The following is a 27,050-nucleotide window of genomic DNA, read 5'->3' on the forward strand; positions in this document are numbered from 1 at the left end:
GTTTTTCTCAGATTGCAGTTAATGTAAGATTCAGCCACACCTTTCTACCTACCTTTGTGTGTGTGTGTGTGTTGGGGTTTATGGGCGCTCAACATCGAGGTCATCAGCGCCCTTTCTACCTACCTTTAACAGCCTGTTAAATTACCAGCATTGCCATTTATTGTATGCACATCATTCTAATGTTGATGACATCCATACTGTGGCCACACATTGCTGTAAAATATGGCCTATGTACATGAACTTCTATACTTCTGCCTTTCACATTTTATCACGCCTTGCATACGTGTTTCTTTTTCATTGAAAATTTTAATAGAGACTGATTAATGTCAAGTAAGTTAATCATTGTTTCATGACAATCATTATTATATAGTTTGCAGTTCTGACTGCATCATTTACTTCTAAGTTGAATATCCTTGCTTTGTAAGATATTACTTCTTATTCCAACATATACTTCTTCATTCTGAATGTGTTTACTGTAGTAAATACAACTCATTTTCAAGGTGAATTCTAAGTCATCTAATCATTCCCTTTGTAAAAACACTCTCTTTTCACTCCAAAAGTATCACAGCATGCTGTTCTACTCTGTAACTCACTTAAAAAATTAAAAAAAAAGCAACTGTGATAATTAAATCAACTTTCCATCTTACACTGCTTCGCTATTTATATTTCAAAGCACCTGATGTCTCTGGCAGGCCTTTAAAACAAAAATATTGTGTCTTGCTAAAAATTTTTGTATACTCTACAACAGTAGAGGGGGTGAATGCCACATAAATGAAAACAAGAACCTTCAAACACTCCACATGAACAATATTTATTCTATTGTGTACAATTTATAGATTATAAAATATTACACTAAACTGATGCCAATTAGCATCAAAATCACACTTTCATATTCATTTTATACAAATAGGAACACCAGATTACATTGTAGTCATTTTTACATATAAACAAAATTTACAAACAGGAAACTAATAAAATATTCACATATTTATAAGTTTACAGTGATCAGTGATGTCATGTAACAACAGAACTACATGAAAGAGAGATTAAAATAAAATTTCAGCTAATAAAAGAAAACCATTTGTTAAGGAGAAAGATTACATGATAATATCACAAAGCTAATTATTGATTTTCATTTGATAAAATTTCCATCACATGAGCAGAGCATTAGCCCAGTCCTTCAGATCATGAAGTTGTCAGTCTCACATACCAGACCAATACACCTCATTTCACTTGCTTATAAAGACAAATAGTAAAGTTTTCTCATGCTCTATACAGACATACAATGAAGATATTATGGTATGTTGTATCAGCATTCACAGTATCTACAATAGTATCATTATATTGCACTGAATCATTTATTCTCAATATTAATAATATTTATATCTTCTAAAATGAAGTACCTATTTGGTATTTTGTAATTTTAATGTCTAATCTGTTACATAATAATTGTTGGCTATCACAAATAAATCATTTATTTGAATGTTACAGCTTGTTCAAGTTATAATAAATATATTCTCAACTATCAAATGTAATTGCAATCATCACAATAGCTGATAAGGAAAGCTATGATTTTTTAAATAAAAAGAGTTTATATATCTGGACATAGGAAACAGTCATAAACTTGAATGAGGTCACCACAAAACATAATGAACATTTCTATTACTATTGGTTGCAGAACCAATTTCAGAGGAATTGCATATATTGTTACATTTTTAGTGACACCATGTTATATCAGTGTATATCCATCACAAATGACAATTTTTGCTGAACTCCCAAATTTTGTATTTTCAATAGAAGACATGTAAACTAGGGCAATTGTTTTCAATTATATGTCTCTCAAATTTATCCAAGATTCCTCAGAGATCACCATATGTCTATTGTAATGTAGTAACAAATTCTTTTTCCACTTGAGATACAGATACTACCCAGTCTCCCTCTTGTAGCTAAATGAGCTAATTGTTACCATCCATATAATTAAATATGAATATGGAAGCTATATGATAGGCCTACAGGATATTCCATTACATTTCAGATTTTATGATTTTCCTTCAAATTATTTACTAAATTTATTTTATAAGCAATTGCGTTATTTCATTTGCTAAATTCTCCATGCTTGAGTATTCTAACAAGCAGTATTATTCTGTCACTTTTTGCAACACAATGCTATAAATACGGAAAGGATGTGTATGTCAATGTAGAAAAGTAATTTAGATGCAGAAAATGAAAGAGTTGAAAAAATTATGTAACAAGCGTTACAGGTACTCTACGTGCCATACAATATCACACTTGACTTTACTTATTTTCTCACTACAGTATACAGCTAAATAAAATAATAAATTAAGCATACAGCCATAGGAAACCACAGACATTCAAGTGCCATGGATTATTAAATAAAGTATGTAACTTGCTTTTTAAAAAATAATTTTTGTTTATTAAGAAGACTGAAAGCATACAAAATATCAAGAACTAATAATTAAGGCCTGGAAGTGACCTTCAGTTAGACATTCATATGTGATAAACTTTTAAGAAACAAAAATAAATGTTACATGATTTTATAGGGCAACTAAAATGCAAAGTAATACATAAATCTCTATTCCTCATAGATGATAAAATTTTTTTGTAACATTGAAAGATAATATTCTTCAAATAATGATAAAACAGACAAGCAGCAGATGGACTATAGAAATGTATGGAGTACATAAATGTAGGAACACATCCATCCAAATGATACACTGCCACCTCACCATGCCAAGGTGTTAAAAAAATGTCATGAATGTGTGTTTACAGCTCTCAATTAACCCATGTGTACTAGAACTCCATATTATCATAATAATTTTGGAAAATATTACTGATTAAGAAGTAAAATTATAAACTGGCAAAATATCCGTTTGACCTGCCTAGTGGCCAGTGTGTCAGTGTGCTACAAATGTTTGATAAACAGTTTCCAGTTTTTCACTAACTGTGATGTCATTTGCTTGTCGGAATGAATACAGCTTATACACATCTGAAAGGAGTATAAAGAAATGCAATAAATACCTTAGATCAGCTTCAAAATTAATATTTTGAGTACTTTATGGAAGAAATTTATGACTGATCAGCATTATGGTTACTTATGAAATGTCCTCTTTTTATTGCACTGGTAGTAATTAAGTTTCCAGTTCAGTCACGAATTAAAACCATATCAGGATGTGTTATTTAAGATGGGGTTTTCAGGCTTGAGTAGCTGCAAATACATTGTCCCCCAAAGAAAATGACAACTGAATATACATATAAGAATTTAAGTGTTTGCTCCAATGCTGTTGAATGAAATAAATATTGCTCATATTTAGTGCACAAATTGTAACTGGTCCATATGGAGTATTCAGTACTTTGCTGAGTACTTATGTGGGTGAGTAATCCCATAGGGACTGTTAAGCACCACAATGTACATTAATACAGAGTACAGACATGTTCTGTGAAAGAGTAAGAAGAATATGAAGATTAGGAAATAGCTGTAAAACCTGCATGTGACTATCATGAGACACAAAGTCTGATTTGCTGAATGAAATGGGGGAAATGCAGTAGAGTGAAAGTAAAAAATCTCAATGAATTAGGAGGAACAACTGTGGTTTAGATCAACAAGACTGTGGGGGAGGCAGAATTCATATGACTGAAGTACACCTACAAGCCAGTAAAATTCAGATTAGAGAGATCCTGTATAGTATATCACTGTATGAAGAGCAGCAATGACCAGCAGTAAGAGGAGGAGGGGGGGCTAACCAGCATCCCCACCCAGTTCTCAGGAATCAGAAAAAAATATAGTACAGTATGTTTTTCTTTTAAGAAAATGATTAGAAGTTGGTATTATGCTGGTTTTTAACAGGGTCAGAAACAAAAATTTGTTATGGCTACTTACAAGTCTCCATTTGTCTTCCAAAATATTAAAAATACTTCACATCCCAATTCTAGTCCACCCTAAAAACTATTGTTTGTCCTTGCACTGAATAGTTCTTTTAAACAAGAGATTCAGCAATTCCACTTTTTAGATGATACCTTATCACCTAGTACAGCTACACTATATCATTCAAAACATGACTAAAATGTTAAGGATTACAAATACTTTACGATAATACGTAGGAGATAATACAGGTCATGCAAATATCCTCAGTTCATAATTTATGATCACTCAAACGTACTGTAGGTTTACTTTAGCAGAACAAAGCATAAAGCAGTCTGCAGCATAAAGGAACTGCCTGGCAAGTGTTCTGTTAGCACTGGCAATGCTGAAAGGGGCCACTAGACAGCTCAATTCACCCAGTATTTGTCGGATATAAAAGTAGACTTGTCGATATTGACACTTCATCGAGCTGAAGAGCATCGGGCATTGTCATTTCCTCTAAACTGTTTACTGGTTCTTTGGATTTCTTCCAGTTTCATCTGACGACCTGCCCTCAGACAGGTGCGAACAGGGAAGTTTCCACACATCCTGCGGACCTGTCGGTGAGGTGGAACACGTCGATCGCGACTCGACGCGTACCTCGCGACGCCGTGAGCACTACATCTACGAGTTTTTTTGGTATATCCTAGTGAGATCTACCTACTTTCGGGGAACTGCCCCCGCGCTTCTAGGTTCCGATGAGACGTGGTGACCCCTCAGAGAGTGAACAGTTCGCGGAGAGTCGGCCGGGCGGTGGCGAGTGCGTTATCTGACGACAGGCAAGGGGTCCGTCTGGACGGCGGCACTCGTCGCAGAGGCGGCGGGGGCGGCAGCAGCGGGGGCCGCGGCTGCGGGGGCGGCCGCGGCGGCGGCGGCGCATTCGCGCTGCAGGAAAGACAGCCCCAGGCTGGAGGCGCCGCTCGAGCTGGCGGCAGAGTCCTGCGAGATAGTCCTGCGGAAGGGCGGCGGCAGGTCGGCGCGCGGAGGGCCGGGCCTCGGGAACGGGTAGCGCCACGGCGACTTGGGCGGGTCCATCTCGAAGCCCTCGTTGTCCACGCCCTGGCGCTCCTCCAGGCGCTCGCGCTTCGACAGCCGCCTGCGCAACACCACACAACCATTACGCTGCGTTCACGAATCGTTTATTTTTTCATTATTGTCTTTCAGAAAGTTTCAAGCCAGTCTTACAAGAATCTGACCTTGTTAGAGCAGAGTACGCTAACATATAATTATTATTCTATGATTTTCCATAATGAATTAACAATTCAATAACCAAGACCGCATAAATTCGTCTTTGTTTTCGCAACCAGTTTCGACAGATATATCTGTAATCTTCTGATCTTAGAAACGTTTCTGTTGCTAAACGTGTTCATTGCGGGTTTAGAGCTTCATGTCATGTTGCTATTGTGGTGGATAAAATACAGCACTTCATAAAAAGGTCTGCCAGAAATAAAACATTTATACTTAGGTGCTATATTTATTCCACCAGAATGACAACGTAGCCTAGAGCTCCCATTCACGACGAACCAGTTTGGTAGCAAAAATGTTTCGGAGACAAGAAGACGACAGTTAGCCCTATATCTGACGAAAGCGGTTGTCATACATAAATACGAACTTACGCGATCCTGACTACTGAAAGTTTCCAGAATGAGAAAGTTTTCTTTACCAAATAATGCTGATCGAGCCTTCTAATTTCTCAACATGGTAAAATTCAACCAATTATGTAGTCTACGCGAGTAGACATTGTGTTTCATTTTAAATAGGATTAAAAATGAGAAAATTGACCTCATGGTTCTTTCAAATCATTTATAACTTTTACATATGCCAATTATTTCAAATGAAAGCAACATTTACGAAGTTACCTCTAAAAGTGTTGACGAGTTTACAACTTAAAATTCGGTAAATTTTGCGTAACTTTCCGATCGCGACAATATGTATGTCGAGTAACTGAAGAACCTTACTTCGGATTTCAGTAGCTGGATGTCTGTTCTTGATGGAGGCATATAACAATAACAGAACAATAATTAATACAAGTTTTAAAAACCTTTTATTCGTGTGTCAAGCATAAACACCATTTTCATGAAGATTAAACTGACATAGGCTTGAACCTCTTTTTCCTACAGACTGATTTCTGTTTTAAGATCTGTGGAGCTCCTTGTCTGGAACTTGGGAAAAAAATAATTAAATACAAAATATTTAGGCTCACACAGTACTGAGGCTGCGATGTGCTGTCGGGAAAAAGCAGCAGGCGACCGGCGACCGCCTCGTTATAATTCAGGAGTGTGATCGCTGTTTCTACGAGTATTTACTTGCTATTTTTTCTAAAGCTCTCCATCGAAGATACCGTAAAAAGTTTACTAATATTGTTTCTTATTCAGATGCTGAACAATATGGGGGTCATTTTTATTGCATTTAAAATGAGGTTTACAGAAAAAAATACGAAAAATAATGAAAATTAAGAGTAAATGTAAGCTCCAAAAATACCGCGTGAAAATCACCTCAAACTACACAATATTACCTACAGTTTGAGGTCTGACTCTTTTACTTTCAATAGTTTCTGAGTTACGATCTCAGAATCGCGTGATTTAATTAAGATACGGCAACTAAGGAGCTTAAAAAAAGGCGAAAGCACATGTTTATCACAGCTGCGAGTTTTCAAAAGATATTAACTTACCGTCTACTTGAAATGACAGAAAACTGAACTTCCATGAGAACTGCAAAGTTGCCTATTGTTTGAAATGAAATGGAACTACCCGAATGCGGCGTATCATAATACGTAGATAACGTCAGTGGGTTAAGGAAAGAATATTAAGTTTATAGCCGACGCCAAGAGTGTCTTTCGGAGAGCACAGCAAACAAAAACACGCCATTTCTGTGTGAGCCACGGCCTGATTAGGACGTAAATATAGTTTCTCTCTCTACTTCAATAATTTCAGAATAATAAAAAAAGACACATGTTGATGCAGTTAAAAAACAGACGATAGTTAAAATGGGAAGGGAACCTCCCTAGTAATGCGACCAGTAAAAGGCCTTAGAAAATTGTATTGTAAAGCAACTACTTTGTTCAAGGATTATCTGAACGAAGTTCTTGAAGAATGGGTGAAAAATTGTGGAGGAATGGTCGTAGACACAGTTGGGAATTCACTGTTGAGTCTACTATACGCCAACGTACAAATAATATTGCCCAAAGATGACTATGATATAGCGTATACGATGAAGAAAATCTATAAACATAGACTACACTATCAATAATTTTTTTCCAAAAGAAAATATTTATGTACAGAACGTAAACAACATGACATTATCAGAGCTGGAAATACTATTAAGGTATATCAAAAGTATAAATATATATGAGTTATAATCTCAGATCAGGATCCAGTAAACATGAAATAAGGCAGAGGACAAAAAAAAAAAAAACTAAACAAGCAGCCATTAAGCAGAATTTCATAAAAATGGCTCTGAGCACTATGGGACTTAACATCTGTGGTCATCAGTCCCCTAGAACTTAGAACTACTTAAACCTAACTAACCTACGGACATCACACACATCCATGCCCGAGGCAGGATTCGAACCTGCGACCGTAGCAGTCGCGCGGTTCCGGACTGAGCGTCTAGAACCGCTAGACCACCGCGGCCGGCTAGAATTTCATACTTTGGTCAGACAAAATTAGGAAAGAGAAAGTTACTTATATACGAATCAGTAATACATAGCATTTTTTTATATGAAGCAGACTTCTTGGAAATGACAAAACTAGGTAGAAGAAGATTTGAAGCTGTGAAAATGGATTTTTTGAGAAGAAGTTGTATAAGTTCAAAGCAAGAGAAGATCGCAAGCAAAGATATCATGTGCATCGCCGAAGAGATGAAAAGGAGTTTAAAATGGTATGAACTTTTGTTGTGATTATGGGATGAACGGTGGACTCCACACAAGAGAGAAAGCGCAAGACTCTGTGGAGGAGGATATGCAACACAGAAATTTGAAAGAATATTTATACAAGGATCAAGAGGCTAGGATACAAAGTTACGAGGAAGAGCTTAAAAAGCTGTAAACAACAAATAAACAAAAAATGTAACTATAGCACAGCACACATTAACAAATGGCTCTGAGCACCATGGGACTTAACATCCGAGGCCATCAGTCCCCAACAGATTAACAGTCCGGATGCTTTTGTATTTGTATGACAGCAGAAGTTGCAATCTTCATTAATAAATCGTGTTTCTATTAAAATTTTACTTCATCAACTTCATCTAGTCATTGTCGATCGCCAACTATATCACGAAATGGAAATATACAAACGACATCAATTAAAGTGACCAAAGGAGGTGTAAATGGAATAGGAGGAGGTACACTTACAACTAGAGGGATGTCTATAACAGGACTGTTGCCAGTTCCAAGATAATATGTTCGTAATTTATTTTCTACCAATCTTTAATAGTTACCTTCTCTGGATAACAGTAAGTGCTGTGTTAGGAGCTGGGCCGTATTTAGGAATTAACAATGGGCCATACTTCTGGTGCAGTCAACATCCATAGAAATTTTGTAGTTACTTATCCGCAAAAATAGCATTTTAATGGCAATTTTCCAGTTAAAAGCCTACAACGATGGGTACCCAAAAAAAAAAGAATTATTTTTTAAAAAGCTATATGTTTTAAAATTGTTTACAAAACAACCTCATCCCCTTCAAGATACTCTCCATTACAACTAATACATTTGCCCCACTGGTGCTTCCACGGTTCGAAACATTTTTTAGTCATCTTTAGAAATGGATGACAGCACATCCCTCGTTTTCCTCTTGACTTCTTCAATGTTGTGAAATCGGTGTTCTTTCATGCCCCTTTTCACGCATTGAAATAAGAAAAGGTCGCACCGGGTCAGGTCAGGCTAGTAAGGTACTTGGGGCAGCGGAGCCATGCCATTTTCAGCCAAAAACTGTCTGACAGTGATGGCTGTGTGTGCGCTCGTTGTCGTAGTGGAAGAACCAGTCTCCTGTCTGCCACAAATATGGTCTTTCTCGACGAACACTGTTGCACTACTCTCTGACAGTTGATCAATTGTCTGTCGACGGTCTGTGAGCACAAGGTCTCGAATTTTTTCGACGTTTTCGGCTATTCAGGCAGTTGACGGACGTCCAGAACGAGGTTTGTCATCAATCGACATGTCACCATGTTTAAATCGAGTAAATCACTCGTACACATAGCCTCATCTTGGTAAGCTGTTTTCAACATTAAAACACTTTCAGCAGCATTTTTACCGCGTAGAAAACAATGTCACAGCTGCACGTTGTGCACTTAAAGCTGCCATCATAAAAAACGAAACAAGAACAAAACAGCGCTAGCAAAAACAATCACTGCAACTGAATGGAACAAGCCAAGTCGACAACACAGGCGGCACTTAACTGGCAATGAGTTGCGCTATGCACATCTACATGCCTAGCAACAGAAATCCGCCCATGCCAATGTTATCCTGTTTGTTTCTTTTTATCATTTTTTGGGGGGAAGGGGTGGTACCCCGTTGTATATAGCAGTTAAGATTTTTTATTTAGTTCTAAAGTTTTATTGTCACTGATTTTATAAACTGATGATATTAAAAAAATGGAAAAATTGAAACTGTTAAGGTAGTCCACACAATTTATCAACAGCGCCACGAACAACATTATTTATTGTTTAATGGATAAAAGTTGAGATTCATATCCAAACAAATATCAGTATTGCAATTTTAAACACAATTCTACCATTAGCAAACACGTTTGTTAGGAACATCCAGCACACGAAAAGGAATGTAATAGCCAAACCAACTTTACTTCTGTTGAGTTCCAACTCCTACAGCACTTCCCTGTAAGGTCTTGTTAATGGAAAAAGTTATCTGAAACAGTTTTCCTCAGCTGTAAGAGCTCACGAATTCATTTCTGGCGACAGGTAGCAAAAATTTCAAATGCTGGTTTGAATGAAATGGAATGTGGAAAAAATCCAACTCCAATTCTAACCGCTACACTTCCGTTAACCATCCTCAATTCGTAGCGATTTTGCCAACTGAACTGTCATGCATCTGGTCGTGTGTCACTGGGAATACTCAATTTATATCACATGCCTGCTCAAAAATTCAGCCGAATAGACCCACGTAGTTTTTAATTTTAAAAATTTGTGACTTTTGGCCTGAAGACCGTACAAACACCTCTCATTTACAGAGTAAGGTTACATTCACCGAAAAATTTCATGATTAGTTACAAAGTTAATATATTATTTTGATGAAGAAGAGTTTCTGTATTAGTTTATAATAGTTGATGAGATCTGATTAAAGGTTACCAAATCAATTTGCTAGTTAGCATACAGCTCACATTCGAAAAAAATGTGATTGAGGTCTCCTACTGTTATTCCACCACATTCATAAAAAGGATTATCTCGAATGTGTATTCGATAAAGATGGCTGGGGAATAATCTATGATTAAATCTCATGCGAATCATGAAAATTGTAAACTTTTTATTCACCAAAATTGGTTGTAGTCAGGGTTTCGATGGAATGTTAGGCTGTATTATTTTTTATATTTCCTTTTAAAACATACCAGAGATTGAAATTCGTCTGTGCTAAGGCCTAGATACGTCGGAATGCACAACGCACATGAATGGATGTAAGTGATCAGACAGGAAGGATGCTTACGTACGTGTCATCTGTCAGAGTCGTATCTACATTATGAGGAGTCCTATATCACTCCAACTGCACACCCCACACACCATTACAGAGCCTCCAGCAACTTGAACAATCCCTTGCTGACATGCAGGATACGTGGATTCATGAGGTCGTCTCGATACCCGTATGCGTCCATCCGCTAGATACAATTTGAAACGAGACTCGCTCGACCAGGAAACGTGTTTCCAGTCATCAACAGTCCAATGTCAGTGTTGACGGGCTCAGGCGAGGTATAAAGCTTTGTGTCGTGCAGTCATCAAGGGTACACGAGTGGTTCTTAGGCTCCGAAAGCCCATATTATGATGTTTCGTTGAATGGTCCGTACTCTAACAGTTGCTGATGGGTCAGCAGTGAAATCTGCAACAATTTTCGGAAGGGCTGCACTTCCGTCACGTTGAACGATTCAGTCGTCGTTGGTCCCGTTCTTGCAGGATCTTTTTCCGGCCGCAGCCTTGTCGGAGATTTGATGTTTTACGGATTCCTGATATTCACAGTGCACTCATGAAACGGTCGTACGAGAAAATCCCACTTCATCGCTGCCTCGGAGATGCTGTGTCCCACCGCTCGTGCGCCGACTATAACACCACATCCAGACTCACTTAAATCTTGATAACCGGCCATTGTAGCAACACTAACTGATTTAACAACTGCGCCAGACACTTGGTGTCTTATATAGGCAATGCCGACCACAGCGCCGTATTCTGCCTGCTTACATATCTATGATTTGAATACGCATGCGTATACCAGTTTCTTTGGCGCTTCAGTGTATTATGTAAGGAAAAGAAAAAGTATGAACTAGCTGGAACTAACAGAGAAGCAGTACTTATTTTGTATTTCAAGAAATAATACACAGTCTTAAGAAAAGTGGTTAAAATACTGTTTATATTGACCGAAATTAATGAAGTGGGTAGTAAAATTAGGTTTATGTCATTGATAGGTGAAAGATTAAATGGAAAATCAGATAGGAAATGCGAGGACTTTGTGATTTAAGAAATCAGCCAAGTAATAAATGATAGCAGTCACGTACTCAACGTTCTTAATAACAATCATTTCCTTCAAGTAGCTCATAGACACATTAAGCGATATATCAGTAAAATATGTACAAGAATCTACGTCACTTACAAAGAGGCAAATCACGCTTACTCCATGGTCTGCCAAAGAAATTAAAAATGTAATTAAATCCTTCAAATCAAAAACTCTCATGAGGTTTACGCTACCTCAAGTAAATTACCAAAAAAATACGCCGTGTTTTCAGTCATGTATACTTACATCACTATCACAGAGGACATTTTGAGAGTGACTGAAATGTATTATTGAGATATCCCTTTACAAGAAAGGTAGTAAGACAGATGTTAATAGTTACCAACCAGTCTCACTAATTAACTGCTTCTCGAAGGTACTGGAAAAGATTGTGTATGAAAAACCCTAACACACGTGTCTCAAAATGAGATACTTAGTTTGGATTTCAAAAGGGGTGCTCCACAGAACACACTATTTTTCAATTCATGAATCAGATTGTACAACATTTAAATGACAAAATATTACCACATGGTATTTTCGGTGACTTGTAAAAAAAATTTAATTTTATTGTTGAAGGAATTCTTCTAGAGAAGCTCAGCTATTGAGATCTTGTTGGTGACTGGTTTTCACCCTATTTCATTAAAAGTATGCAGAGTGTCACATTATGAAATCGAAAGAGTGTATCCAACGAAATAGCATCTTAAGAATAGAAGTGGGATCCAATGTTGTAGTTGTTACATATAACTGATCTGCCACAATATCCCCAAGAAAGAGAAATAGTTCTATTTCCTGACTAAGCAAGTTTTATAATCAAGCCTAAAGGAGAAACTGCAACATTTGAAAACCTAAATCAAATTGTCTCCAGACTTTGTAATAAGACCACGTACTATACTTATATCATGCTTCTGTGCAACAGAAATTTTCTTTCCTCAGTGTCAAATTATTCCAGCCAGAATAAAATGATCCCGTACAACACAGTGATTTAAAATAGGAAAATTTTTCCTATCCAAAATGTGATAGTATACATAACGCTAAAGTTGCAGAGCTTGGACGTTTAAGAAGGTTTGAAAATATGACAATAAATGTGAATAATATAATTAAAAAATGTGGTGTTGACGTGATGATGAGTAGTGCGTCAGTGAGCGTCGCATGACACGACTTTGAAGCTGGTATTGCTATGACTTTGCCAAAGCAAATTTCTGAGGCTTGACTATGATCTCCACGTTGAATGGGTGGATGGAAACGGATTATAACGAGCAAGCAAGTTAGCTGTGGGTAGGGAGCTTACTCTCGGGACGTGTTTGGTGTAACACTGATGTTTCCACTCACACAAGAGAGCGCATGGTATTAATCATTTACTGCTGATATACTGTCATATACGTCTTCCAGGTTTAGTTTCATTTTGGTCGTTATTTCTAGTTGTAGCAATTTTGATAACACTGGTTTATTTGAAACCAAAGATGGAGAGGCAGTGGGTTCAGATGAATTAGTGCGTACCTGCGTAGTAGTTATACTTGCAACTAACTCTGCCACTCTTCACTTAAACCTCTGAGCTGGATTCAACAATCATAGAACTATTTGTGATGTCAATGAAAATTTGATGATATGTCAATGAAAATTTGATGACAACTTTTTGTTTCTATGGGGTTTTCTTCAGAGAACAATATTTTCCACTGAAGGTATATAATTAGATTCGAAGGAGGCACTCATACAAAGGAAATGTCTTCTCATTTGTGCAGAAACTCTTGTTGCGGAAATTTTGAAGATGTGTTGGTCCCAGACCTAAGCTTGCAACTGCTCTCAAAAAGAAGACCCTCCTTTATGCCTAAAGTGGATGAAGTCTCTAAATAATTATTAGGTGAGAAAGATACACGGCGAAAGTTTCTGCATCACATTACCAGAGGAACAGGTTGTAGAGATGGAAAGTCTTCTCCCAGGAACATTGTCTTGATAGGGAATTTGACTTAATACGAGCTGCAAAGAAAAGTAAATCTATACTTTGCTGAAGCAGGAGTCTGTGTGTTGAAACTGCTCCTCTATAAACTGAAGTGGGAGCCAAGCAGAGCCATGATCAGTTAAATTAACTAAGTTAAATTATTATGAAATCCACTAGCATTAACAGTTTTTCATATAATAATTTGTTTCAAGTTGTAATTGTGAGTAGCAGTGTCTGAAGTGGCGGTTTCTACACGCATTATTTTTACCAACAAGGCCTCCGCAGGCTGAACAATAGTCAGAGATGATATACTCGCCTGAGAATCCTCGTTCCAAGACCCGCCCCTGGCGGCGCTTCAAGGCGGTGCGCTGCCGCGGCGTTTTTACGGTCGTGACTTTCCTCGATAATGATGTGGCGGTCGTACGGCGTGTCGTAATCCACTTCGAGGATAGTGGAGAAGCGATGCGGGAACACCATATCGACTGTGGCAATGGCGATCCCAGACAAAGCACAGAGTGCACCTGGAAATTAGAACCGAGTCTTAATTAGTTAAACAATGCCGTCTCTGTTTGTAATCAAGTTGTGCTTTACTTCATGGAAATATAATCCATGCCGTTAAGTCATGGCTCTGAATCTCTGGAACATAAAGATTTCTAAAATTAAAGATACTATACCGACCATTAATAAAATAAATATTCCACAATGAGATTTTCACTCTGCAGCGGAGTGTGCGCTGATTTGAAACCTGGCAGATTAAAACTGTGTGCCGGACCGAGACTCGAACTCGGGACCTTTGCCTTTCGCAGGCCAGTGCTCTACCAACTGAGCTACCCAAGCACGACTCACGCCCCGTCCTCACACCTTTACCTCTGCCAGTACCTCGTCTCCTACCTTCCAAACTTTACAGAAGCTCTCCTGCGAACCTTGCAAAACTAGCACTCCTGAAAGAAAGGATATTGCGGAGACATGGCTTAGCCACAGCCTGGGGAATGTTTCCAGAATGAGAGTTTCACTCTGTAGCGGAGTGTGCGCTGATTTGAAACTTCCTGGCAGATTAAAACTGTGTGCCGGACCGAGACTCGAATTCGGGACCTTTGCCTTTTGCGGTCAAGTGCTCTAGTGCAAAGGTCCCAAGTTCGAATCTCGGTCCGGCACACAGTTTTAATCTGCCAGGAAGTTTCAAAATAAATATTGTTCGTTGAGGCAGCATCTAACCCTCATAATCTTCACATAAGAAAAACAATGTCATCAGTCGTAGCTCCTGCGGGACAGTCCCACATGTCTTTAGAAAATTATACGTCCCTCACACTGAAGAAACGTTTTTTTCCCTCAATCAATAGGAGCTTCAGAACGGTGCACAGGGGTCATTAAGAAGAACGGAAAATAGAAAGTTCATTTGACAAAATGGTGACAGTCTCAGAATTGTCCAGAAACTTCTTCTTACTTCTATGATTACTTCATTATCCCCAAAAGTTGCAAGCTTAATGGCGGACTCCAGTTTAGATAGTGTTTCAGGGTTCTATTCCATTTGGTTCATCTATAAAATATCTTCCCTGAATCTTTTCTGTTTATTTGGCGTGTTCTCTGTCAGACACAATGAGATTTTGTCAGCACTATGTATCTCGCTATATCTACGACACTGACTGTTCGAAATTTATATCCTATTAATTCCTCAGTGCTCTTACTTAAAACGACCCCCTTTGGAAATGGTATGAGCTATACCGAAACTAATAAAAGTTCGTAATATAATGCTTAACTAACACGATGTCGAAAATATACTACTGCAGATCCTCGATGCAGGGTGTAATGTAACGAATGCACCTATAAATATATAAAGCATCTCTGAAAAAAGTCGACAATGAAGGTAAACACTCCTTTTGATGAAACATGTAGGCAGCCCTATGGACGTGTTTGTTAAGATGCTGATAGTAAATAACTGTCATCCGCCGGCCGGTGTGGCCGAGCGGTTCTAGGCGCTTCAGTCTGGAAACGCGCGACCGCTACGGTCGCAGGTTCGAATCCTGCCTCGGGCATGGATGTATGTGATGTCCTTAGGTTAGTTAGGTTTAAGTAGTTCTAAGTTCTAGGGGACTGATGACCTCAGATGTTAAGTCCCATAGTGCTCAGAGCCATTTGAACCATTTGAAGCCCAAATGTCATCCTTGAAAAACTGTCGTGAAACTGGTAATACTCGATACCTTATGAAGTATCTGTAGGAAACAACGAATAATAATGTTCCCACCATATGTTAGAGAGGAAACGAAGGTACTTCGATAGCAGCTGATAATTAAAAGTCTTAGAGCTTCTATGTGAAGTCATTTTTTCGGTAAAACTCCTACTGTCATTGTGCGCTGAGTAATCTGTATTCTCTATCGTCGGCCTATTTGGTGTTATATTGTCTGTGTGAGGGCTGTGATGACTCAGTTGGAGAACTTAAGGCTTATACTGGACATGTTAGTAGTCTGTTTCCATCCATTCATTTCACAAGTCACTTTCCTTTCAGGAACGCTTTGTCGGCTAACTATGACACTCATAAGCTTACTGCTGACTACGGGCAAAAGCAACAAGAAATTTAGGCAAAATGTGGACTATTTCATCAAAATATTTATTTAGAGGAGAACTAATGCAAAGAGGCTTTAATTCTACACATGTATTTCTGAAAATGTAAGTGACAGTATCACAAGATATTTATCTATGAGTTACTAAAAGATATTCCCCTTTACAGAACTAGTTATGTTCCTCTTACGAAATTCAGGCTATATAAATGCAACCAGGAAACAATGATGGATGAATCACATAGTTCAGTAAAGGACAGCTACTGCAACAGTGGCTTCAACGCAGTCAGTACAGAACATTTCAGACACTACACAGTGTTACGTATTAGATATTATTCAGTTCGACGTTGCAGTAGAGCCCGGATATTTATGTAATTACATATTCTTTTTCTTCGCTCTTACGCACGTGAAACCTGTAACTGTTGTCGAATTATGTTGTCAGTGTTGATATATTTCATGTTATAGTTACGTACTTTATATATTTCTCTATAATTACAATTTTTTACATTGCTTAATTTTATACTGTATCAATTTATATATTTCCAGAATCCGAATCCGACCTACCATAAAAGTTGAAGACAGGAAGTAGATTATCACCAAAAATCACGCTCTGGTGCAATAAAACATGGTTAGTAGCACCCTAATCTGGATTATGAAGGTCGTGTTTTCTGCTTTATTTTCTGTGATTCGGAATTTCAGTTCACAAAGGCGAAGCAGGTGCAATAACAATACTGTGTATAGTAACCATTATTGTGTGTAGTGAAGAATTTCTTGTGCAACAAAATTGGCCGTGGGTCAAACAGAAGACATATTACGACTACAGGTGACTTCTACCAAAAATGGTTCAAATGGCTCTAAGCACTATGGGACTTAACATCTGAGGTCATCAGTCCCCTACTCTTAGAACTACTTAAACCTAACTAACCTAAGGACATCACACACATCCATGCCCGTGGCGGATTCGAACCTGCGACTATAGCAACCGCGTGGTTCCGGACTGAAGGTCTAGAACCGCTCGGCCACAGCGGCCGGCCGTTAATACCGATTCACAGGTAAGAAGTGCGTGCGACAAGAAGTTTGACAAAGAGTTCTTAGAGGTTCACGACATTTTTGTGTTCATGATGCCTCCCATTTTATCATAATTATCATTTACTTTAAGATCTTGTTTTACGAGGAAACGCTTTCACTACTGATGAACAGACTGTTCTATGCCGAGCGTACAGTAAGCAGATCGGGTGCCCTATGAACTTCCAACTTGAGAAACATATACACTGTGCTGCACACAAAGAGAACAAAGCAGAGTCATGGTCTGCGAAGCAAATATTATTGAGGTAGATGCAAAAGACTCCGAACTCCAAAAATGAATTTTTCCTCCGCTATGGTTTCTGCGAACTTCCCATGGTACAGACTTCAGGTGGCTGAGTACCGCGCGTTTCTACAAAAGTGCATTAGGCAACAGATTCCTGATGAATAAGCGTTAAAGAAATACTATTTAGATTTTTGTTACCAGGAGGCTCTGAAAAGTGTACGTTGCTATACAAGTAACCACCACATACGGATAGTTCGATGGAGAAGAACCCTCAAAGCCATTCCTGTTTCTACAAAAGTGCATTAGGCAACAGATTCCTGATGAATCAGCGTTAAAGAAATACTATTTAGATTTTTGTTACCAGGAGGCTCTGAAAAGTGTACGTTGCTATACAAGTAACCACCACATACGGATAGTTCGATGGAGAAGAACCCTCAAAGCCATTCCTGTTTCTACAAAAGTGCATTAGGCAACAGATTCCTGACAAATCAACGTTAAAGAAATACTATTTAGATTTTTGTTACCAGGAGGCTCTGAAAAGTGTACGTTGCTATACAAGTAACCACCACATACGGATAGTTCGATGGAGAAGAACCCTCAAAGCCATTCCTGTTTCTACAAAAGTGCATTAGGCAACAGATTCCTGATGAATCAGCGTTAAAGAAATACTATTTAGATTTTTGTTACCAGGAGGCTCTGAAAAGTGTACGTTGCTATACAAGTAACCACCACATACGGATAGTTCGATGGAGAAGAACCCTCAAAGCCATTCCTGTTTCTACAAGAGTGCATTAGGCAACAGATTCCTGATGAATCAGCGTTAAAGAAATACTATTTAGATTTTTGTTACCAGGAGGCTCTGAAAAGTGTACGTTGCTATACAAGTAACCACCACATACGGATAGTTCGATGGAGAAGAACCCTCAAAGCCATTCCTGATTTGCTGCAGAGTGCTGGAAAACACAAAATATTCAAAAGTAGCCTGTTTTATGAATGACAGTCTTAACATGGTGTAACGTAAAGAATTCAAGAAGAAAAAGTTCGGATGCTGCTCTCTACATTCTGAAGGCGGCATCTGCCCTACCCGATTTCTATCCGCATTTAATCCACTTCATCTGATTGGCCGAAGCACTACAACATATCCCCGAAGAAGTTCGTGGCAGCTAACCAGAAGAAAATAAAATAATTTCATGTAGCATCGTGTCTCGGTGTATAGATAACTGCTGCTGAACCTAGGGTTGCCGTCTGAGTTTCTTCTAACGAGGTAGGGTACACTGATTGAGGCTGTCGGTTTTTATAAGTAACATTTCTAAGCCTTGACATTTTTGATTAATTCATTTCCGAGAGAATCTTTAGTTTCACAAAATGCTCTGGCTTACATCTATAACAACTAGGGCTTCCTTGTCAGCTGCATCAATCTCCATAGGGTTGAGTTTGTCGAAATCGTTAGAAATTCTAGAGAATGTAAAATGCAACCTGATGAAATTAAAGGTGATGTTGGGCAGAGGGCAGTGAATAGGGTTTATGCCGTTCTGGCTAGAAATCCAGGATACTCCACTACTATATTCAATGTCCTCAATGGGGGCGAAGAAGATGCTCTAGTGGACATCTCTACCGGAGTATTTCATCTATTAAAATCTTCACCATCGGTATCCTGTGATTTGGAGAGATTATTTTCCTCCTAGAAAAACATTCTTTCTGATCGGCGAAACGTTCTAAGAATGCATAGAATTCGGAGGAGTACCTGGTTTTTCACTGCGCTTCAAAATGAATTTGAGTTGAATGCCTTAGTAATTTCAATGAAGGTGGACATTTTAATAAACGGGTGTAACCGAAAACACTTCTCTTTTTTTCTAGCGCGGTATAGACTTTTAAACAAAAAAATATAGACTGCACCTTCTTAATGTACGTTTCGTGCTTCTGGTACGTTAAAGCGCATATTAAAACTACATGTGTAATCCAGAAGTTGATTGCTGTTGAAATTTTTCTTTTTATGTTAAATATTTACTAAAATTTTTTCCTGATATCACACATTTTCTTACATTTCTTTACCCATTTAATTAATTAATTTGTCCTTATTTTTACTATTGACATTAATGCACTGAGATACAGAAGCAAGGAACTCTGTACATTGGTCTGTCAGCAGCATACATCTCTGACATCCAGAGATTGTATGATACAGTTTACATTTCACAATGTTTGATATTATAATCGAACTAGTGCAGCTTCTTTAATAAGAAACTGAAATATTTTCCACGGAAGACTTTCAGCGGTGTCCCTTACAAATTTTTTAATGTCTATTAAAAGATTAATTAATTTTTTGGGCAATGGTAAATTTTCCTAGAAACAATACAGTGTATGAGGTAATATAACAGTGTCGAGTCATGGCACTAATTGTTGAATATCTTTCGTGAAGTAACCCGTATTTCCTACTTTTAGTGAGCAGTGGCATTGATCATAACGTTATCTGAGCACGTCTTTCTGACACTGTGGGGTTACCAGTGGTAAATTACGAGTTAGGCCCGGGGGCAAGGGGGGGGGGGCACGTTTAAATAACCTTGCCACAATGTATTCTTTATATTTCAGATTCAGAATATCTGCACAGTTTGCACTGATAGCATTTAATACGAATGAACTCTTAATTGATTTCATCCCCATCAATCCATTTGTCTCATTTCAGTGCATTTAATTCAGTTCAGATATACGCAGTGTGGTAGCCTACTGCGCCACGACATGTCGGAAGAAGTGGTGTCTCGCGTGGGCATTGATCTGCAGACCGCCTACGAAGAAAAACTGCTCCCACTGGAGAGGCGACACGACTTCCATGAATTCCACCCAGCGCCTCCTCGTGACTTCACCTCAAAGTAAGTCACAACGTGCCAAATAGTTAACTGTCTCCTTGTTTTCTCTTTCCCTCTCTCATGTATCCATAATTTAATGTTACGCAGATTATGCACAATTTTTTTGTGAAGAAGGAAAGCTGTTATTTAACTGTATGTCAGACATGTACGTGTGATGAACTCTGACTCAATGGTTCACCTTTATATACGTGTAAATGGAGTGAAGTTTTCTGTGTAAGTACTTTTTTAAGAATTAATGTAGGTTATCTGTTCGTAACGTGCACTGACATTCTTACTGGAGATTTGTCTTACTTTATCATACACATTTTACGATCTTCCGGTGGCATTATAGTTAACTACTAAGTTGAGTGCACACCCTGCATACTGAGCCTTAGTGGTCTACTTTGGAAGTAATGGTGCGTGTTCGCTGTCCACCTCCATCATCGTTATCTGGACTGGCCACTATTTTGCAGGAAGATTGGTACAGAGGTCCTTGAAACACATACAGAATCTGTAATTATCCATTCCGAGGCCACTGGAAGCTTTTTTGAATTCCAACTGCTTTCCTACGTCGTATTAGGCATGGTAATGTGTTCTATTTTTGGTGTTCTTATGTTTTTGTATAACTCCTGTATTTAATGCTGAAACTGAAGGGATTTCTGGCCGTTACAAAAAGTTCGTCACGTCAGAAGTACCAAAGTGTTGGCTCCAGTAGCTCGTCAGCTCCAGCACCGCTTTTCGTTGCGGTTCTCAGGATTAGGCCGCAGTCTTATGTATTCTAGCTTTATGTATTCTAGCTTATTTGTTGCCCGATCTATTTCCTATTTATTCTGGCGGTTACCATATTCGTTTGATTTTACACACCATAAAGAGAAAACGCGATTTGCTGATTTCGTAGCCATTCCCACGTTTGATTTCCACAACAGAACAAATAGCTCAAAATAAACAGTCTCGCATACACGGGATTGAGCTGGCAAAGGTACTGATTATTAGCAACAAACTATAAAAAAACAGCTTGCATAATAAAAATCTAATCTCAGTAGATCCGTACAACCAGTATGCATAATAAAAAACCTAATTTCAGTACATCCGTCAACATATCTATATATCTATCTATACAAATAAAAATAAGTTGCCGCAAGTATGAAAGATCCTTACTTGAGACTGGCTTGACCAATTGAGTTGATTTTTTTTTTTTTTTTTTTTTTTTTGCTTGTTCGTTATTGTCAGGACAAGGTTAGTAGCCTATGAAAGGTAATGTTTGGAAAATCCAACGGAAGAACCTGACATTAATATCAATTGCCGCATGTATGAAATATTGTCGATATTAATAATGGTTCGACAGATTTGGTTGAAATTTGTCTCTGAAGTGTTCGTAATTGTGAGGACAAGGTTAGACTGAAAGAAAATTTTAGGAAAATCCACCAGAAAAGTCGGAAATTAAAATAAATTGTGAATGGTCACCACCTGAGAACGGTTCGACCGATTTGGTTATTTTTTGTTTTTTGTTGTTTTCGTAATTCTAAATAGTAATAGTACTTTTGCTACCGATTTAATTTAGATTTTTACACGGTGCTGTAAGAAATATTCGGACGGACATAGGCTATGTGTTTTTGTAATGAAATGAAATGAACGTGTGGGATTGTTGGCAGGGAGGCCCCATCCGGTGAAGTTCGGCCACCGAGTGCAAGTCTTATTTCAGTCGACGCCACATTGGGCGACTTGTGTGTCGGTGATGAGGATGAAATGATGGTGAGGGATACACAACATCCAGTCCACGAGCGAAGAAAATCTCCAACACGGGCGGGAATCGTATCCGGGCCCGTCGCGTGGGAGGCAAGAATGTACCACTCAACTTAGCAGGCGGACTTTGTTATTGTGATATACAGGGTGTTACAAAAAGGTACGGCCAAACTTTCAGGAAACATTCTTCACACACAAATAAAGAAAAGATGTTATGTGGACATGTGCCCGGAAACGCTTAATTTCCATGTTCGAGCTCATTTTAGTTTCGTCAGTATGTTACTGTACTTCCTCGATTGAACGCCAGTTGGCCCAATTGAAGGGCCGGCCGCGGTGGTCTCGCGGTTCTAGGCGCGCAGTCCGGAACCGCGCGACTGCTACGGTCGCAGGTTCGAATCCTGCCTCGGGCATGGATGTGTGTGATGTCCTTAGGTTAGTTAGGTTTAACTAGTTCTAAGTTCTAGGGGACTGATGACTTAAGATGTTAAGTCCCATAGTGCTCAGAGCCATTTGAACCATTTGAACCCAATTGAAGGAAGGTAATGTTGACTTCGGTGCTTGTGTTGACATGCGACTCATTGCTCTACAGTACTAGCATCAAGCACATCAGTACGTAGCATCAACAGGTTAGTGTTCATCACGAACGTGGTTTTGCAGTCAGTGCAATGTTTACAATTGCGGAGTTGGCAGATGCCCATTTGATGTATGGATTAGCACGGGGCAATAGCCGTGGCGCGGTACTTTGTATCGAGACAGATTTCCGGAACGAAGGTGTCCCGATAGGAAGACGTTCGAAGCAATTGATCGGCGTCTTAGGGAGCACGGAACATTCCAGCCTATGACTCGCGACTGGGGAAGACCTAGAACGACGAGGACACCTTCAATGGACGAGGAAATTCTTCGTGCAGATGACGATAACCCTAATGTCAGCGTCAGAGAAGTTGCTGCTGTACAAGGTAACGTTGACCACGTCACTGTATGGAGAGTGCTACGGGAGAACCAGTTGTTTCCATACCATGTACAGCGTGTGCAGGCACTATCAGCAGCTGATTGGCCTCGACGGGTACACTTCTGCGAATGGTTCATCCAACAATGTGTCAATCCTCATTTCAGTGCAAATGTTCTCTTTACGGATGAGGCTTCATTCCAACGTGATCAAATTGTAAATTTTCACAATCAACATGTGTGGGCTGACAAGAATCCGCACGCAGTTGTGCAATCACGTCATCAACACAGATTTTCTGTGAACGTTTGGGCAGGTATTGTTGATGACGTCTTGATTGGGCCCCATGTTCTTCCACCTACGCTCAATGGAGCACGTTAGCATGATTTCATACGGGATTCTCTACCTGTGCTGCTAGAACATGTGCCTTTACAAGTACGACACGACATGTGGTTCATGCACGATGGAGCTCCTGCACATTTCAGTCGAAGTGTTCGTACGCTTCTCAAAAACAGATTCAGTGACCGATGTATTGGTAGAGGCAGGCCAATTCCATGGCCTCCACGCTCTCCTGACCTCAACCCTCTCGACTTTCATTTATGGGGTCATTTGAAATCTCTTGTCTACGCAACCCCGGTACCAAATGTAGAGACTCTTCGTGCTCGTATTGTGGACGGCTATGATACAATACGCCATTCTCCAGGGCTGCATCAGCGCATCAGGGATTCCATGCGACGGAGGGTGGATGCATGTATCCTCGCTAACGGAGGAAATTTTGAACATTTCCTGTAACAAAGTGTTTGAAGCCACGCTGGTACGTTCTGCTGCTGTGTGTTTCCATTCCATGACTAATGTGATTTGAAGAGAAGTAATAAAATGCGCTCTAACATGGAAAGTAAGCGTTTCCAGACACATGTCCACATAACATATTTTCTTTCTTTGTGTGTGAGGAATGTTTCCTGAAAGTTTGGCCGTACCTTTTTGTAACACCCTGTATAAGGAAAATGCTGCTACAGAAAATCTCGAAAAGATCTTGACGGAGTTACTTCAAATTTTTACACGGTAATTGCTCAACATTCAGACAGAAATGGACTTAGAGAGGGAGGAGACGAGGAGATGGAAAGAGGAGGAAGGGGGAGGAGGTTATGCAGAGAAATGGGGGAAGGAGGAGGTGTGTACAGAGCTACTGAACATTACAGAGAGAAGGGAGAGGAGGTTTTGAACATAGAGATGGGAGGAGGAGGAGATATATGGAGAGAGAGAAGGGAATGAGAAGACGGGCAGAGAGGGGGCAGAAAGGAATTTTGGATGTTCAAATGGCTCTGAGCACTATGGGACTTAACATCTATGGTCATCAGTCCCCTAGAACTTAGAACTACTTAAACCTAACTAACCTAAGGACAGCACACAACACCCAGCCATCACGAGGCAGAGAAAATCCCTGACCCCGCCGGGAATCGAACCCGGGAACCCGGGCGTGGGAAGCGAGAACGCTACCGCACGACCACGAGATGCGGGCGAATTTTGGATGTATATGCAATTCTCATACATATTTAGCAATTGCGAAGCATCACCAGGTTCGCTAGTTATGCAATATATTTCACAACCTTCGACGCTGTCCTGTCTCGGTCAATAATACTACACAATATGAAATATTGCACAGTATTATTGTCCAGGGGCAGATTAAGCGAAGTTTTTGCCTTGGCGACCGCCTGCGGGTAAGGGTGGCCTGGTGATGCCTGGCGGGTGGCGTTTACTACCTACGCCTGTCCGCAGGTGAGGTGACGGACGCTCAAAAGGCTCGTGTCCCAAGGCCACGGGGCATCGTTGGATCAACCTGTCGTATAGGATATGAGTTTGGAATCGGCGTGGTGCGTGAGAGAGCGAGAGGCTGGACGTGTCTGCAGGCCGCTGGTGGCCGTAGTGGGCGCCGCCGGGTCGGGCAAGTCTACGCTGGTGAGCTGGCTGCTGGGCTGCAACCCATACCCCGCGACGACCGGCGCTGGATGCAGCACGGCGCTCGTGTACGGCACAAGCGAGACGCTCCTGCCAGGGGCCGCTGCGCTCGCCTCCCCACACGGCAAGGCCTTTGCTGCGCTCAAGAAGCTCGGAAACGCCTTCCTCAGGTAACAACTCTCTAACCAGCTCTGTCATGAGGACGTGCATACAGGCACAGAGATGTGTTTTTTTTTTATATTTGTTATGTTCGTACACAATCTGCAGCTACATCTGCAAACTACTATATACCGCTATGGCGGAGGACTCATAGTGCAAATAATATCGATTTTCTTTCCTAATCCATTTGCGTACTATTCACGTAATGACTGTCTGTATTACTTTTGCATAAATGCTGTTGAAGTACTCATGGAATTTATTTTCTAAGTTTTAGTTATCTGTTTTTGTAAACAAGACATTACACTCATGAGAAATTTTGTACTTAATTGCTACATACTGATTGTCAAAATTCTTCCGTTTCAGTCCCAGAGACATTACACGCTTCACACATCAGCACCAATTTACTCATTTACGAATCATGAAACGCCACTAATGCTGAAAAACTTGAAAACCAAACAGCAATGTGTTGTCTATAGATACCATGCTTTTTCAGGAGTGCCACTGGGGTCAGTCTTGGACCCACTATTGTTTTCCTTGTATGTCAATAAGATCTCGTCTGTTCTACCCTCCTGCAAGTATCGCTTCTATAACGACAAGTTCCAGCTCTACTTACGTCCAAGACTTGGTCCTTCGATAATACGACTGTCCAGATGAATGATGATCTATTTCGGTTATTAGATGGGCGCAAAATCTGGGACTAAAACCAAATGTGAAAAAGTTTCGACTACTTTTAAAATCCAATCAGAAATCGGTAAGTTCTGAATTCCGTGAATAGCTCCCACCTCTTCATGTCGACAGGGAGTGGGGTACAGCTTTGGATGAGCACCTCATCTGGGAAGACTTTCGCTTGCCTCTATGACCTTAAAACATTTCGGAACAGCTTTTCACAGAATGTGAAACGTGCAATCATTTCTTCTGTCGAATCGAACCTCATTTTCGACCAGGACGTGATAAGGTCAGACCAATTTGCCTTCCAGCTCATTGGAACTCCAATAACTGCGAATACCGTAATGTATAACGTATAACATCAGTGTTTAAAACTACACCGCAACCGTATTATGGACATAAAGGAGGCGTACGACCACGCTTTTGCGAGAGAAGTTAATTACCAAACTTCAAGACCTTAACGTCTTCCGAGACTATCGTAAAAGATACTTAGCTTTCTCGACGACAGAAAGATAATGGTCAGGATCGACGAGCAACGCTCAGGCCTGAGACACCTCACAGAAGACATTCCGCAGGGGTTGGTACCGTCTGCACTGTTACTTGTTACATATTTCAGTGACCTTCCTGTCCCACCACAAATTGTACTAGCCTAATTTGCCGAGGATACGGTCTTGTTCACAAGCAGCAGACGTACCTCCGCCGCCATAACACGTCTCCAACGGATCACAGGGCTGCCTTCTCCCCATTTTGTCTACTTTAACTACTACTTTTTTGCAATTTGCTTATATTAGATTCTGATTTGCGTATCTCAGTCAGCCTTGTCTCTACTTCTTCTTCTTCTTCCTGGCTGTACGCCTTGTCTGAATTTCGTAATTTTAGTGGTAGAGGGTGAATGGATTCCCTATCTGCCGTCACCCCCTCTCCCCCCCCCCCCATCCCCGCCATACCCCGGCTCGGGACAGAGTTTGTCTGCCCCACGTGTCTACGTCTAGTGTTGTACCATTTGAAAGAGCGAGAATATTTTCAAAATATTTGTGATTCGAGTAACTGAGACGGTACGTGGGCAGCAGCCAGGTTAGCCGCCACACCAGCTGTAGTCGTTTATCCGCTGGGTGGATTTGATCCGGGGCCAGCGCACTTCCACAGATCCCGGAAGCAGCGTGGTTGTCGTAGGGGCTCTACTATTTCTCTCTTCTAAAAGCTAATTGTAATTATTGGTGTATTACTCTTATTTTTTTCTGTGTTTTACTAAAACTATTTAATGCACAGCCTTTGCTAGCCACCCCCTAAGACAGTGGTTCCCAGCAGTGGACGCGGGGGCA

General features: G+C 39.9%; 1 protein-coding gene across 1 annotated transcript in view; it reads right to left on the bottom strand.

Annotated features, from left to right (window-relative positions):
* Positions 1-887: 887 nt before the first annotated feature.
* Positions 888-27,050, bottom strand: part of LOC126252471 (uncharacterized) — a 751,218-nt gene continuing 725,055 nt past the window's right edge. Inside the window, exons 8-9 of the mRNA XM_049953366.1 lie at positions 13,874-14,078; positions 888-5,015 (exon numbers count right to left, since the gene is read on the bottom strand). Of these exons, the coding sequence (XP_049809323.1) occupies positions 4,685-5,015; positions 13,874-14,078 (536 nt within the window). The 3' untranslated portion in view covers positions 888-4,684. The remainder of the gene's footprint in view (positions 5,016-13,873; positions 14,079-27,050) is intronic.

The sequence above is a fragment of the Schistocerca nitens genome, chromosome 4, assembly GCF_023898315.1.
Source record: "Schistocerca nitens isolate TAMUIC-IGC-003100 chromosome 4, iqSchNite1.1, whole genome shotgun sequence".
Lineage (NCBI taxonomy): Eukaryota > Metazoa > Arthropoda > Insecta > Orthoptera > Acrididae > Schistocerca > Schistocerca nitens.